The sequence below is a fragment of the Monodelphis domestica genome, chromosome 8 (genome assembly GCF_027887165.1).
Source record: "Monodelphis domestica isolate mMonDom1 chromosome 8, mMonDom1.pri, whole genome shotgun sequence".
In the NCBI taxonomy this organism is placed as follows: Eukaryota; Metazoa; Chordata; class Mammalia; order Didelphimorphia; family Didelphidae; genus Monodelphis; species Monodelphis domestica.
Window position 1 is genome coordinate 11504857 of NC_077234.1, and position 15478 is coordinate 11520334.

General features: G+C 43.6%; 1 protein-coding gene across 2 annotated transcripts in view; it reads left to right on the top strand.

The window, feature by feature from the left end:
• Nucleotides 1-15478, top strand: part of MAB21L4 (mab-21 like 4) — a 30333-nt gene that overhangs the window by 10785 nt on the left and 4070 nt on the right. For both annotated transcript variants that reach the window (XM_007502398.3, XM_001373757.3), the window contains exon 2: nucleotides 10298-10523. In XM_007502398.3, coding sequence (XP_007502460.2) covers nucleotides 10298-10523 — 226 coding nt within the window. The remainder of the gene's footprint in view (nucleotides 1-10297; nucleotides 10524-15478) is intronic.

Below are 15478 nucleotides of genomic sequence, written 5' to 3' on the forward strand. Positions count from 1 at the left end.
CCCTTTCTAGTTCGCTCACCATCTCTTTTATGATTTGTCTTAGACTAGCCTCAGAATTGAAGTCAGATCCTTTGGGCCAAGAGTTTTCAGTCTCTATACACCTCCTTTTGGGAAAATCTCAGCAACATTTGTCCTCTCATCTTATCCTCTTCTCCATTATCTTTCAAATGTCACCAGCAATGGCCCAGAGTCACCAGGGACTTTAGTCATCTGGATCAATTGGCTTGAGTTCACAAGGGCATCTAAGTGCCTCTTTACTTATGTTGTCACCCCTTTTTAGCTGGGTCATTTCCAGGGCAGAGGTAATTCTTTTAAAAAATATTTCTTTCTTCAATTACATGAAAAAATCATTTTTACCTTCATTTTTGAAAAGTTTGAGCCGCATTCTCACCTCTTTCTTCCTTCCTGTAAGGATGATATTAGAAAATAAGTATTATATCCCCTCCCCAATCCTTGAGACAACAAGCAATCTAATATAGATTTTACATGCATAAAAGAGAACTTGAACAAGCAAAAGAAAAGTAATGAAATAAAGTGAAGTAGAGTATTTCTCAGTCTGCATTCAGACTCCATCAATTCTTTCTTTGGAGGTGAATGGTGTTTTGAATTATGAGTCCTTGAAGATTTTCTTCTGTTCTTTTTTTAAATGAAAAATTTTATTTATTTGATTAATTTAGAATATTTTTCCATGGTTCTATAATTTGTGCTCTCTCCCTCCCCCCTCCACCTCCCTGCAGCCAACAAGCAATTCCACTGGGTTTTACATGTGTCATTCATCAAGACCTATTTCCATATTGTTGATATTTGCATTAGGGTGATTGTTTAGAGTAGCAGTTCTCAACCTCTCAATTTGTAGCAATGAGAATACATAATGCATATCAGGTATTTACATTCCAAATCATAACTAGCAGAATTACAGTTTTGAAGTAGCCACCAAAATAATTTTTTGGTTTGGGGTCACTGCAACATGAGGAGCTGTACTGCGGGGTCCCGGCATTAGAAAGGTTGAGAACCACTGGTTTAGAGTCTCCATCCCCAATCATATCCCCATTGACCATGTGATCATTCCTTCTACACTTCTGCTCCCACAGTTCTTCCTCTGGATGTAGATAGCATCTTTCTCATAAGTTCCTCCTAATTGTCCTGGATCACTGCATGGCTGCTAGTAGAGAAGTCTGTTACATTTGAATGTACCACAGTGTATCAGTCCTTGAGATTTTGTCTTGAATCACTGTATTGCTAAGAATAACCAAGTCATTCATAAATGTTCCCACATAATATTGCTGTTGCTGTGTACCATGTTCTCCTGGTTCTGCTCTCTTCCCTTTGCATCAGCTCTTTCCAGGTCTTTCTTCAATCATCCTTCTCATGATTTCTCCTAGCCCAGCAGTATTCCTCTACAATCAGATGTCACGATTTGTTCAGACATCCCCCAGTTGATGGATATCTACTCAGTTTCCAAATCTTTGCCACCACAAAAAGAGCTGTTACAAGCTTTTTTATACAACTAGGTTCTTTTCCCTTTGGAAATATCTATTTGGGGTATAGACACCGTAGTGGTATTGCTGGATTAAAGGGTATGCGTGGTTTTAAAGCTTTTGGGGCGTAGTTCCAAATCACCCTCTGAAATGGTTGGATCAGTTTACAATTCCCCCAGCAGCGCAGTTTTCTCCCAACTCTTCCAGCATTTATTATTTTCAACTAAAGTAAAAGAAAATAGAAGCAAAATAACAGTGCAGCAATTTTCATCCCATCCAGCCCAAGGCCAGTCCCTGTCCCACCCTTAGCCCTTCTCTTTCCTGAATAGAGTTTTAAAAACTTCTGCCTCTCTTGTTTGTTTTTAGCCTCCCTGGCTTGCTTGGCTCATTGGATGGATGAGAAAGCTTATATTAGATGCTCACTCTGAATCAGGCACTGAGCTAGCTGCTAGGAGTACAGATAGAAACAAGTCAGACAGTTCCTACCCTCAAGGAGCGAACCTTCTAATATGTCAGGGAAGCTAATGCATAAAAGGAAGTGGAGGCCAGGAAAGGGTGTTTGGTCCTAATGAGATGGAGGGATGGTGAGTTGGTATACATGACAGGACCTTTCCGTTGGTAATGGCACCATGGATTGATGATCATGCTCAAAGAGGGACAAAGTGAGGGTTTGTGGGGAGGCTGGTTGAGGGGGTGGCCAGATGGCCAGATGGATCTGGTGGACAGACACATGGCTAGATGGGAGGGAGATGAAGGCAAAGCATGATTTGGGATCAGGGATTTGTACTCACAGCCAGCCAGGAGATAAGGGATTGGGGGTTCAGGGGAGGGAAGCAGTTTGCTCATATTCACACAGCAAGTGAGAAGCAGGTCTGGGACTCTAACCCTCGCCTCTGAACCTTGACTTTCAAGCAACAACTTCTCTACGTATCTGCTGCCTCCTCCTCCTCCTCCTAGTCCTATGTCTCCTGGATTGCAGAATTCCTTTCTACATTTGTACAGCACCTGCTCGCTCATTGCCTGAAACTAGCCTAGATACTGGAGCATTGTGGGCTGCATCTGGGGCATTGCCTCAAGATACCTCGAGGCTCTGGCCCCCGTGGGAGTCCCTCCTCTGTCCCATCCCAGGCACTGCCTACAATCCGTTTCCCAATAACCAAAGGTGCCAGGCTGGGTTGGGGAAGACTTGCTGACAATGCACTGCTCTGGTGAGGCTGGCGTCTCCTCCCAGAGGCTCCCATGTCACGGGCCAGGAGCCAGCCTCAGATGTCTGGGGAGCAGGTGGAATGGAAAGCCAAGGATGGGAGGGGATGAAGTATAGTCGAGGTGGGGTGTCCCTGCTGAGCCTGGACCCTGGCAAGCAGGGGGCACCCTGTAGCCTCATGCAATGGAAGTGCTGCATGCTCCAGGACTCCATTCAATCCTGCTCCCTCTGGCCAGGAGCCCCTCCTGAGCAGCATCTCTAGGAATGGTAAAGGAAGGGGAAGCTCAACAATTCAGTAGGTGGCCTCCGAGCACAGTCCCAATAGCTGACATTTGGAGACTACTTTAAGGCTTGGAAAACAAACCCGGCCCTCCAGTCTCCTCTGTTGTTGTTCAGTTGTGTCTGACTCTTCATGGAGTTTTCTTGGCAAAGACACCCGAGTGACTTGCCATTTCCTTCTCCAGTGGGCCACCTTTTGTCAATCTTCCATGTACCCCAGGATGGTAGCTTTCATCACCAGCCATCTTTCCAGTTTGGGCACATGTTGCTCAAGGATCCTGGGATAGCAGACCTGACTTGGCACCCTCCCAGCCCACACTACTGTGACAGACCAGGAGCAATGGCCCATTGTCACTGTCTCAGGAGACGAGGGGGCTTGAGCCAGTCCCGACACTTCCATGGCACTAACCCATGCTGTTGAAGCCCAAGACTCTGTGGAGCTGACCTGTCACAGCTTGAGGTTTTTCACCCTGCAGGGGTAATGCTTTAGGACCCAGCTCCAAGACCTCTGAATGTGGAGGTAGCAATTGGGGTTGGTTTTTTACTATGGAAGGAAGGGAGCTCCTGAGGCTCTGGAGAACTTTCTTGCTATGAGCTCCATGCTAGAGGCTTTTATCTGCTTTTACAGTCTTGCAGCTTGCTTTTACCTGAGGATTAATGTTTACTGAACCCTCAGACTCCGAGTAACTCAGAGCATCTGATTTGGGACTAAGATGGAGATCTGCATGCACTGAGAGTGTGGCCATTGCCCCACCAAGAATAGACTGATTGGGTCTACCAGCTCCCTTCCCATTATCTGGCTCTTGTAAACACCCAAGAGGAAGGGGCCCTCCTAATGCCTGCTTCCCATAGTCCTTGCAGGGGGGCATCTCTGGCCAGAAGCCTGGGCATTCTCTTCTACTTCCTAGTGCCCTGATTTACCTACTGTCCTGCTAGAAAACCTTGACAATTATTTCCTGTCAAGGAAGCAGGAGGGACATGATGACAGCTCGCCAATACGGCACATTCAAGATATTTGCAACAAAGTGGTCATATGGAATGTGGAAAGCTCAATGCCAGTAAGAACAAGGAGAGCAAGCAGGCCAAATGGTAAATAACTGAGTTTTATGTAGGGAAACAAACTCTGGAATCCTGGAGGGGCCATCAGAGGCCATATAATACAATTTACTGTTGGGCACTCACTGAGAAAAATGCAGAAAGTTTAATGAAGAACAGAAATCTAGTGATGAAATTTTGTCCCCAAGGTGCAAAGAGACTGCAAGATAGGGAGAGGAGGGAGATGTCAAATGAGGTATCACTGCTGGGGGTGGGGCAGAACCCTGGACTTTTCTTTATTACTTTTGAACTAGTCACAGCTAGAGACAGGGAGAAAGGATTTGACCACTGACGGAGAGAAAGTGTGCCCTGAAATGATCTTCTCAGTGTCCCTTGGATTTAGGGGGCCTTGAGCTATAGGTCCCTAGTCACTTTGCCTTAGTTAGTAGTAGTAGTCTCTCAGAAACCACGCTTTCATCTGGGATGTAGATGAGAGTGCCCAAAAACACTTGTGCTTGAAGGAGATTTAAGTGGAAAAGTCAATGCACAGAGACAGTCCCACTCTCTCAGCGTTGGAAGCCTGGGTCCATTGGCAGGAAAAATCATTACATCTGGAGACTTCCTCAGCTGCATTGGATGGCTGTGTTGTCTTTTGTGCTCCAACATGCCCTAAGCACTCCACAGTGCTTTGCTGCGTCGCCCTCTCAGCCGTTGAACCTTCTTATTGGTTTCTTCCATCTGTTCCGTCAAAGCAGTCTTCACACGCTGGGTGAGCAAATCCCTGGTTCACCAGGGGTCTACGACCCTTAGTTACAGATCTGGTAAAGAATTTAGTGTTGAAAATAGGAATTCCCTAGTGGAAAATTACATAGGAATTCTTGGTAGAAGAAATATCTAAATTAAGCATTTTTAAAAGCCCATACCTTCTATCTTAGAATTGATACCAACTACCATTTCCAAGGTAGAAGAGGAGTAAGGGTTAGGCAATGAGAGAAGTGAATTGCCCAGGGTCACTCAGCTAGGAAGTATCAGAGACCAGGTTTGAACCCAGGACCTCCCATCTCCAGGCTTGGCTCTCCATCCACTCAGCCACCTAGTTACCACTAAGTTATATTTTAAAGAAGGGTTAGGAATCCAAAATAGGTAGAGCCGGGGAGTAGGACATCATTTCAAGACTGTGAAAAAGAATAAGTCAAGGAATGAAGTCTGGAAAGTGTGGGGACATGTACAGAGGACAGGACATGGTTTACTTTGGCTGGAGTACTGGTACAGAAAAGGGAGTGGCAGGAGGCAAGACTTCAAAGGGAGGGTGGCGGCAGATTGTGGAGAGCTTGTGTAGCATCATGCACCAGCATGGAGTAATAGATGGAGTGTTGGACTTAGGAAGGCTTCGATTTGTCTCCTACCTCTTATCCTCTTTTGCTTATTATCTGGGTGATCCAGGAGCTCAACTCTGAGGCTCAGTTTCCTAATTTGTCAAATGGTGATAATAACTAGGCATACCCTTTACAGGACTGCTAGGAGCAAGATAAAAACCGTTTTAAGCTTTGAAGAGCTATAGAAGCTTGAGTTATTATTAGGCACTCACCCACATAAATGTGCAGGTTTGATTAGTGGGAAAAACAAAATAGACATTAATTGGGAGAGCTATCTCTGGGAATTTTGCTGAACATTTCCCCCAGTGCCTGACAGATGACGTGTCTTACATCCTTGTCCAGCATTAGTGAAATCCAACGATAGCCTATTAATTTTCTGTTTCTCCGGGCATCAATCATAAGAGTCAGTGTGGCGTAATGTTGTTAGGGTGCGAGCTCCAAAGAAAGAAAAAGGATGAGGACTCCAAATCCTGCCTGTGACATGAACTAGCTGAATGACCCTGGGCAAGTCATTTGTGCTTCCTCATTCTCTGCTGTAAAATGGGAATAATAACACCTACTCCACAGGGTTGTCATGAACATCAAATGAGATCATATTTGTAAAAGTACTTATCTCAATGCCTGGCACATAGTAGGTGCTTAATAAATATTTTTCTTTTTCTTTCATTTGTTCGGCCTTTCCTTCCTTCCTTCCTTCCTTCCTTCCTTCCTTCCTTCCTTCCTTCCTTCCTTCCTTCCTTCCTTCCTTCCTTCCTTCCTTCCTTCCTTTCTTCCTTCCTTCGTTCCTTCGTTCCTCCCTCCCTCCCTCCCTCACACAGGCGCAGGGCAATGGTCTCCACCAATGATTAGAAGCTCTCATTCAAATGGGCTTTGGGACTTGGGCTACACATATATGTTTAACAAATTCAGCGTAATTTGAGGGTGAGTAGAAAAGTCCTAGCAAGCGGGGGAAGGATCCAGAAAGGTTAACCATTGGTTCAAATGGTTCTAAAGTCATGACAAGAACAACAAGAACTATACGTTTGTGGCATCCTTTACATAGGCTGTCCCATTTGATTGTCACGTCTACTCTACGAGGTGAGAGGAACAGGCAGGATTCTTTCTATTTCACAGACAAGACAAATGAGGTTCAGAGAGGTAAAGCCTTTTGCCAAGCTCACCCAGCTAGTAAGTGTCTGCGGCAGGCATTCTAGTGTGCAGGGGAAACGTTTCTTGTGTTTTCCAGTGGTTCATCTGGGAAAAACCCATCAGCCAGTCAACAAGTCCTTTATTAAACAAGCATCTATTATGTGCCAGGCACTGTGCTGGGCACTGGGAACAGAGAGACAAAACAAAATCAGTCCGTGCCCCGGAAAACTCCCTGCCCTAATGCAACACATCTATTGATTCAGTTTAACTTCTTCTTGGGCCAAAGCACAACCATCTGCCCTGCTTTTCTGGACTACATCCAGCTCAATTGAACAAACCCTTATTAAGTGCCTACTGCGTGCAAAGATCTCCCTGAAAGGGGAAGGGTGGGATTGAGGCCAGCCAGCACACAGAGGAAGAATGTTTTCATTTAGTCACCAGCAGAAGACAAATCCATTAATTAATTGGGAGGAAGGATACCCAGGCTCCTTTGGGAACATTCCATGACTAACAGGACAAGAAAGGTAAACTAATGAGTTCAGAAAAAACAACACCTAAAAACGGAACTCTGGCAAGTTTTTACTTCAGAGAAAAACAAGGCAAAAACGGTTTTTGCAAAGGCTACGTGCAAGTTGGCTTTGGTCTGAGGCCAAGGAGAAACTAACACCCATCTCAGCCATGGCTGACCTCGCTCCTGTTAATAATTACCATTCAAATCATACGTTTATACATCAACAGTTTCGTGATTCTCGGAACCCAGCACAGGTCCTAGAACATAGTAGATGCTTAATAAATGTTTGTTCTAACGGAATGAAATCTCAATAAATTGGATGTTCCCATCCCTGGTACAATCTCACCATGTTTAGGCCTTTTCATCCTTCATGATTAATGCCATTGCTTTCCAGGACACCGCCATGAAAAATCTACCCAGTGGTCTGGAAACCTGTTTCAAGTTCTTTTAATAATCTGTGGATACCACTGAGGTATCAGTCTGTCCGTATCACCTTTGACGCTCTCTCCATGACCGAAGCACCTCTTTGTGCATTTGTTCATGCCACGAAGGCTTCTCTAGATGTTATTTCTCACATAGAATTTAAGCTCCTTGAGGCTAAGAACTGTGTTGTCTCTATCTTTGTACCCCTAGCTCCCGGCATGGCTCCTGCTATGGCTCCCAGAATCAATTACTTAATGAAATCTCATCTATTGAGTGCACCCAAGTCAGAACAAAATATCCCTCCCTATTTATCCCTGCCCTGCCTGGTTTGTCTTCCCCTATGAGACTGTCAGTTCCAGGAAGGCGTAGAATGTCTATTTTTTAAAATATCCATATCTGCCATGCTTAGCATAGTGACCGTGATATATAGTAAGCACATAATAAATACTCTTTCATTCATTTTTTCACTTCTTTCTTTCTTTCATTGTTGGTAATATTCCAAAGCCAGCTTGTGACCACCGTGGGCTCCTCCACTGATTTTTGTGTGGCCCTTCTTGTGGACTCTTCTGAGATATTTGGGGCATTCCATGAGTAAAAGCCACACAAGATCATGCAGTTTCCTACCATTACCTTTACTAATATCAACCTCATGATGGTTCTGGTTAGATTAATCAGTTTAGCCTGATGGATAATTACCAGAACTGCATACCATGATGCTGATACTCAGAATAAGTGATATATACCCAGAGGATGTTAGAGGCAAAGACTCAAAAGAATTACAAACTATTAGCAGGCATCTGAAAGAATGCCCCGGATTACTAATAAAATGCAAATCAGAATAACTCTAAGGTTTCACCTTACATTCCTTATATTGCCACAGATGGCAAAAGATAAAAACAGTTACTGTTGGAGGAGCTCTGGAAAGAGGGGCACACTAATGCATTGTTAGTGGAGCTGTATGTTGGTCCAACCATTGAGGAAAACAACTTGGAATTATACAAATAAAGCAGCTAAAATGTCCATACTTTTTGACCCAGAGATTCCAAGGCTCAGCATATATCCCAACAAATTCAGAGATTATAAGAAAGGCTCTTTGTTACAAGAATATTCATAGCTGCGCTCTTTGTGGTGGCCAAAAATTGGAAAATGAGGGGATGCCCTTCAATTGGGGAATGGCTGAGCAAATTGTGGTATATGTTGGTGATGGTATACTATTGTGAACTGGAGGAATTCCATGGGAACTGGAACAACTTCCAGGAATTGATGCAGAGTGAAAGGAGCAGAACCAGGAGAACCTTATACACAGAAGGATACACTGTGGTACAATTGAATGTAATGAACTTCTCTACTAGCAGCAATGCAATGATCCAGGACAATTCTGAGGGACTTATGAGAAAGAACACTACCCACATCCAGAGAAAGAACTGTGGGAGTAGAAATAGAAGAAAAACAATTGCTTGATCACATGGTTTGATGGGGATATAGACTCTAAATGATCACTCTAGTGCAAATATCAACAATATGGAAATAGGTCTTGATCAGTGACACATGTAAAATCCAGTGGAATTGCATGTCAGCTATGGGAGGGGGTGGAGGAGGGGAGGGAAAGAAAATGAATCATGGAATAATATTCTAAATTAATTAATTATATAAAATTTTTAAAATTAAAAAAATAAAGAAACCTTCTGCTCTAGCAAAAAAAAAAAAAAAAGAAAGGCTCTTTGTACATTAATATAATTATAGCAGCTTTTTGTAGTTGTAGCAAAGAACCAAAACAAAATAGATACCAGTGAATTGGAAATCATTTAAGAGGTTATTAGTCAAATTTGTGGTACATGAATTCTATTGTGCTATAAGAAATAATTAGCAGGATAATTACTGAGATGCATGGAAAAGACTTTTACTGATTAAGGAAAAGTGAAGGAAGTAAAGCCAGGAAAACTTTTATACAGTGGCTATAACAATGGAAATAGGAAGTACTACCACAAAACAATTAAAAGTAAATGTTATGAAATGATCAAGACCAAGACTGGCCCAAAAGGAAAGAGATGAGAAGAGCACAGAGGTTGGGGTCTACATCTGATTTTTTTTTCAATAATTGTGGGCTTTATTGACTTTTTCCCTCTTCCTCCTCCTTCTCTCTCTTTTTAAAAAACCATGTTTCTGTGAAGGAGAGGGAGGATGCAGAGGGAAATGTAGACAGTGTTTAAACAAAAGATTCCAGTAAAAATATATTTAAAAGACAGGGAGGGGAATGAATTCTCCTATGAAGAAAAAGTAAAAAAAATCACTATAATAGATTAGAAGAAGACTGAGCCTAAGGACTAGATGGATAAGAAACTGGATAAGAGAGGGAAAAAAGAAAGAGAGAAAGGAAGGGAGAGAAAGAAAGACAAAGAGAAAGAAAGGAATAAAGGAAAGGAAAAGAAAAGAAGAGAAAGAAAGAGAAAAAAGAAAGGAAGGAAGGAGGAAGACAGGAAAGAAAGTACTAGAGGAAGAAAGAGGGGAGTCAAGTTCTGAGTTTTGTAACAGAAATAAACACATTTCGGTCCCAAAGAACAGAAAATAAGCAGGGCTGCCTCTTTTCAGAATAAAGGTAGGGGCTACAGGTACAGAATCTTGTATACATTGCCAGACAATCACTCTAGTAGTTGCTTTGCCTTGTATTTCTCTGTACAGTTTTTCTTTGTCTTAAAGAAGGTACAAGTTGGGGGATAGAAGAATATATGTAGAAGTGATCATGGTGTACAATCAATAAAATGGGTCCATACATAGGCATATGTGTGTGTGAGTGTGTAAAAGAGAAATATTTCTATTTAGAGGTCCCACTATTCTTCAGTTCTTGTGTTGGCCCTTGTTTCAGGTTCCCTGAATGCAGCGAATTTAAAGGAAGAAGATCTCCACATGTCTCTGCTGGTGTCCAGTGGTTGGAGAATGATCTGCTTTAACATCATTCCTGTGGTCAAGAGGAACCGCAGTATTCTTCATCTTCAAAGGAAGCACCTGGCCCAAGGTTTCCCAGATGGCAGCTTGGAGAAAATTCAGCACCAAGGAGCTGATCTCATACCCTCAGATTCCCATCATTGGAGGTAAAGGCAGTTCTGCTATCTTTCTATCCCTCCCCCCAACTGTCTCCTAATACACAAAGATATCTTAGAAGGAGGCAGAAGGAAAGCCTTGCATATTTTTGGCATGCATCTTTTTTCTCTCCTCTCCCTCTCCCTCTCCCTCTCCCTCTCCTCGAATCAATTCTAAGACAGATGATTGGTAAGGGGTAGGCAATGGGGGCTAACTGACTTGCCCAGGGTCACATAGCTAGGAAGTATCTGAGTCCAAATTTGAACTCAGGACCTCCTGACTCCAGGCCTGGTGCTCTATCCACTATGCTACTTAGTTGCCCCTTATTAGCATGAATCTTTTACAAAATTTTTTCTCCATTTTTTTTTTGCAGTTAGAGGTAGAAACAATTTTTGACAATTGCTTTTTTTTTATTTTAAAATTCAGATTTTCTTCCTCCCTTCCCCCTTCCCTGAAGCAGTGAATAGACTGATATAGATTATACCCATACTTTCATGTTGCTCATGTCATGATAGAAGACACATATCACATGTATAATAGAAATCTCATTACAGAAAATATACTGGAAGATGGTCTGCTTTGATCTATATTCAGATTCCAACAGGCCCTTCTTTGGCTATGGATAGCATTTTGAACACGAGTCCCCCATGATTTTCTTGGAGACTTGCTTTGCTTATAATGGTTTAGTCTTTCACCGTTGATCATCACATAATATTTCTATTACTGTATACAATGTTCTCCCGATTCTGCTCACGTCACTTTGCATCAGTTCATAGAAATCTTTCCAGGTTTCTCTGAACTCATCCTGTTTGTCATTCCTTATGGCGCAATGGTATTCCATCACAACCAGATACCATTGGTTCATTCATTCTCCAAATGATGGACAACCCTTTGGTTTTTAATTCTTTGCCCCGACATTAATGTACTAGTAGTAGAGGGTGTAGTGGATAAAGTACGTGGTCTTGGGATCAAAAAGACTTGAGTTCTAATGTGGCCTCAGTTACTAAGTGTGTGAAACTGGGCAAGCTACTTAACCTCTATCTGCCTCAGTATTCTCCTCTGTAAAATAAGGGCAACAAGAGCAGCTACCTCCCTTGTTGTGAGCCTCACATGAAATAATAGATGTAAAGTACTTTGCCACTATATAAATGTTCTTTATTATTATTTTCCCCGATAGAAGCAGCCAGTTTCTCATGGGTGCTAATTATCATATTTAGGCTCTGTCCAGCCTGAGACTTCTGACCAAAAGTTTTCAGATAAGACTCAGCCCTGTGGTCAGAGAGTGTAGTGTCAGCTTCTGCTGGCTCCTTAAAAAGATACTGGAGGGTGGAGTGAGACCACCCAAGACCATAACCTGCCGAAGGTCGATCTAGGCAAACTTCTTCATTTCTCTACCTGAAGACAACCAGGACTTCTCTGGGCTGGACTCCCAGCGCGATTGGAATGATTAAGCCCTATCCCAAGATGGTAACATAATTATCATGTGCATTCATGTGACCCCTTTCATTTGAGGTTCTCAGAACACTTGAAAAACAGTCATTAAACTGTCCCCACCCCAAGAGGCAGGTCGCCATTATTCTCCTTGCCAGATGAGGAATTGCAGATAAGTGGGTGCTACCTGTCTTGTCCAAGGCCACAGAGTGAACCAGAGGCACATTTCAGATTGGAATTCAACATTTTCTGCTTAAGGAAAGCTGTGTATGACCATTCATGCCACTTTGTTTTCCACCCTGAAGTTCCATTAAAGGAAGGCTAGTTTCCTGGTTTGAGGAAGTGACAATCCTGTTGTCCTCTTCTGTCTTGTTGGACCCGACTGGGGGACTCTGGCCCAGTGTCCTGGGCACAGTGCTTGCTTGGCACCTAGTCAGTGTTTAATAAATGCCTGTTGGTTCATTGAGTGATTGATGGAGACTCAAGACTTAGGAAGGACATTGATAAAATGAAAATCAGCAAGAGCAGGGTGGTCAGAATTGTTAATGGTGTCAATGATCTGCTATGTGAAGATGCATTGGAAGGGCTGGAGACCTGGAAAGGCTTTGAAGGGCATCATGGGGAAAAGGGATGAGAATTATTCTTCTTGGCAGAACTGGGATGGTTCTGGGTGGTCACTGAAAAGATGAAAATGTGGCTAGCTGTCAGGAAAAAAAACTTTCTGGCAATAGAGGTGTCCCAAAGTGGAATTGGCTGCTTTAGGAAGGGAAGGACCATCCAGAGTCTTGTTTTAAGGCATCTCTTCCTTTGAGTTGGCTACAGGCCCTCTTTGAGGTTGTATAGTTTTTCCTTTTTCTTAGAAGTCTAGGAAATACCTGTTCTGCCCTCTCCTTTCTCATTCTCAGACCTTTTTAGGCCTGCCCATCTCTGTCCTGAGCCAAGGGGCTTCATAGCTAGGAATTTCCTCTGTTAGGTGGCTCCCAGTAGGTGTTCTCCCCTGGACTAGGAGCCATGGACATTGGTGAGTAATACTTCTGGGTGGTTAAGGAGAGGCAATGGCTGAAGGGAGAGGTCGAGTAGACCCACTGTCCTGAGACCAAAGGGAAGATGTCAGGAGAATGTGTGTGTGAGCAGATGACCTCTAAGCTCACTACCATCTCCCAGCCTAGGAGGTCCAAGAGATACATGGGCTACCATTCCAGAAATGGCAATGGTGAGGGGCTCCGCCATCTAGGAAAGATTGGCGTCTGAAGACCTGCACCCTAAACCTCACTCTTGCAAACTGTGTGAGTTTGGGCATCAACAACTCTTCCTTGGGTAGTGCTCTAAAGTTAACCTAGTTGGGGAGAAGAGGTCGTTGTAACAGGCCAGTGATGGAGAAAGAGTATATTGGGAGAGGGTGCCTTAAAAGGGGAAAAATGGAGATCTGTGCCCAAGGGGTAAGAATAGGGGTCTTAGGATGACTAAGGACTGGGAGGAGTCTTGAGAGCCAAAGGAAGCAAGGTTTAACTGACCCCTGGAGAAAGGGCAGCCAGGCCAGGAGTGTCAAGTGAGAGGGTTAGATCAGGGGGTCTTCCAAGTTTTGATCTTATGATTGCTCTGGGCCTCAGTTTCCTTGTTAGTGATGCCAAACCAGGAAGATCTAGGTACTGCTCTCACTGACACAGCAGCTGTAGGGGATGGAACCTTGGTTTTCATTATCATTCAGTAGGGACTAATAAGAGCTCTAACATCTCTCTGTCCCTTGGGCTTGTAGGGGAGCTCAAAGGAGATAACATCTATCAAGCGCTTTACAAACCTTAAAGCAGATATGCAAACATGAGCTCTTATTATTTCATTCTGCTCTTTCTCAATGGGGTTCAGATAGAAATAGAAGCTATTCTGCAATGTTATTCTTGGATACTTCATGGTCTAGGCCAGAGGCAGCATGGGCTAGTGGCTAAAGGAGGGACAGGATGGAGCCATGAAGATGGAGTTCCATTTCCCACTTCTGAGACGTACTGACATGTTGTATAGCTCCTATTGGGATGTCAGCCCCTTCGGCCTCTGTAGGCTCATTGGAAGCCTCCTCAGCAGGTGAGATGGATGATGGGGATGGTACGTACTTCAGCCTCTACCCAGGAGTTTGAGCTTTGGAAAGATTCTCATTGTGCCTAGGTTGGGGATTATTATTCTTGTGTTCTACTACAAATAGAGGCTTGATTACTTAAGTGCCTGCAACAAGGGAGATGATATTCACAATGTTCTCATTCATGAAAAAACCCTTCCCTTCCGTCTTAGAATCAATACTGTGTATTGGTTCCAAGGCAGAAGAACGGTAAGGTTTAGGCAATGGGGGTGAAGTGACTAGTCTGGGAAATGTCTGAAGTCACAGTTGAACCTGGGACCTCCCATCTCCAGCCTGGCTCTCTAGCCACTGAGCCACCCGGCTGCCTCCACTGTGCTCATTTTTAATGCTATATCTAAGGAAGAACATTGACAAATTGGCTGGCAACCAAAGAAGGTGACCTTCCCATAGGATCATGCCTTGAAGGATCTCTGTATATTTAGCCAAGAGAGGAGAGTTTCCTCTCTTGATAGAGTTTCTTCTCTAAGATAGCCAGCAGCTATCTTTAGTTTTTTTAAGGCTACCAGCTATTTAGCAATGGGTACAAATTACAGAAGCAGATCTCACCTGGGTAAAGCTTCCTAGTAATGAGAGCTATCCAAAAGCAGAACTATTTCTGGAGGAAGTGGGTTCCCCTTTACCAGAAGTCTTCCACTACACCAAAAAGCCTTTAGGTGCCAAGCTTGGTGCTAAATCCGGAAGACACAATGGACAAAATAATCCCTACTCTCAAAGAACTTCCATTCTAATGAGGGAGACAGCAAGCACATAGGGAAGTCTGGAGAAAACTATAGACTATATATATTATGTATAATATATAAATAGAAAACTATAAGTACAACAGCCACAAAATAATGGAAAACAAGGTAGCTTGAGGGAGAGGACATCAGGGCTCAAAGCTTTGTGTAGAAGATGGGACTTGATCTGCATCGTGAAGAAGATCGATTTCTGGGGTAGAAGGGAGAGGCAGGGCATTTCTGGTGCGGGGGAAAGGACTGGCAAAGGTGTGGAGCCCTGAGACAGAGGACTAAGTGGGAGGCAAAGAGAATTTAGCATGTAGGATGACTTTGGAATGCTAGATCGGGGCCAACTAGGAAGAGCTTTCCAAGTGGAGTGGAGGAGTTTATCAATCAATCAACGCACATGTATGTGGCATAGACTATGCTAAGCCTGGAGCATGGAGAGAAAAAATTGGGGCCAGACGGTAAAGAGCTTTGTATGGCACAGAGAGACGTGTATACTGGAGCCTGGAGGCAAGAGGGAACCACTGGAGTTCACTGGGTAGGAATAAGGGTGTGCGTGGATAGATGTGGGACTTGGGGAAATCACTCTGGCAGTTGAGTGGAGGATGAATGAGAGGGAGGAGAGATGACCATTTGGGACTTGCCAAAGCCCAGGGGAGAGGTGCTGGGGCTGAGATGAGAAAAG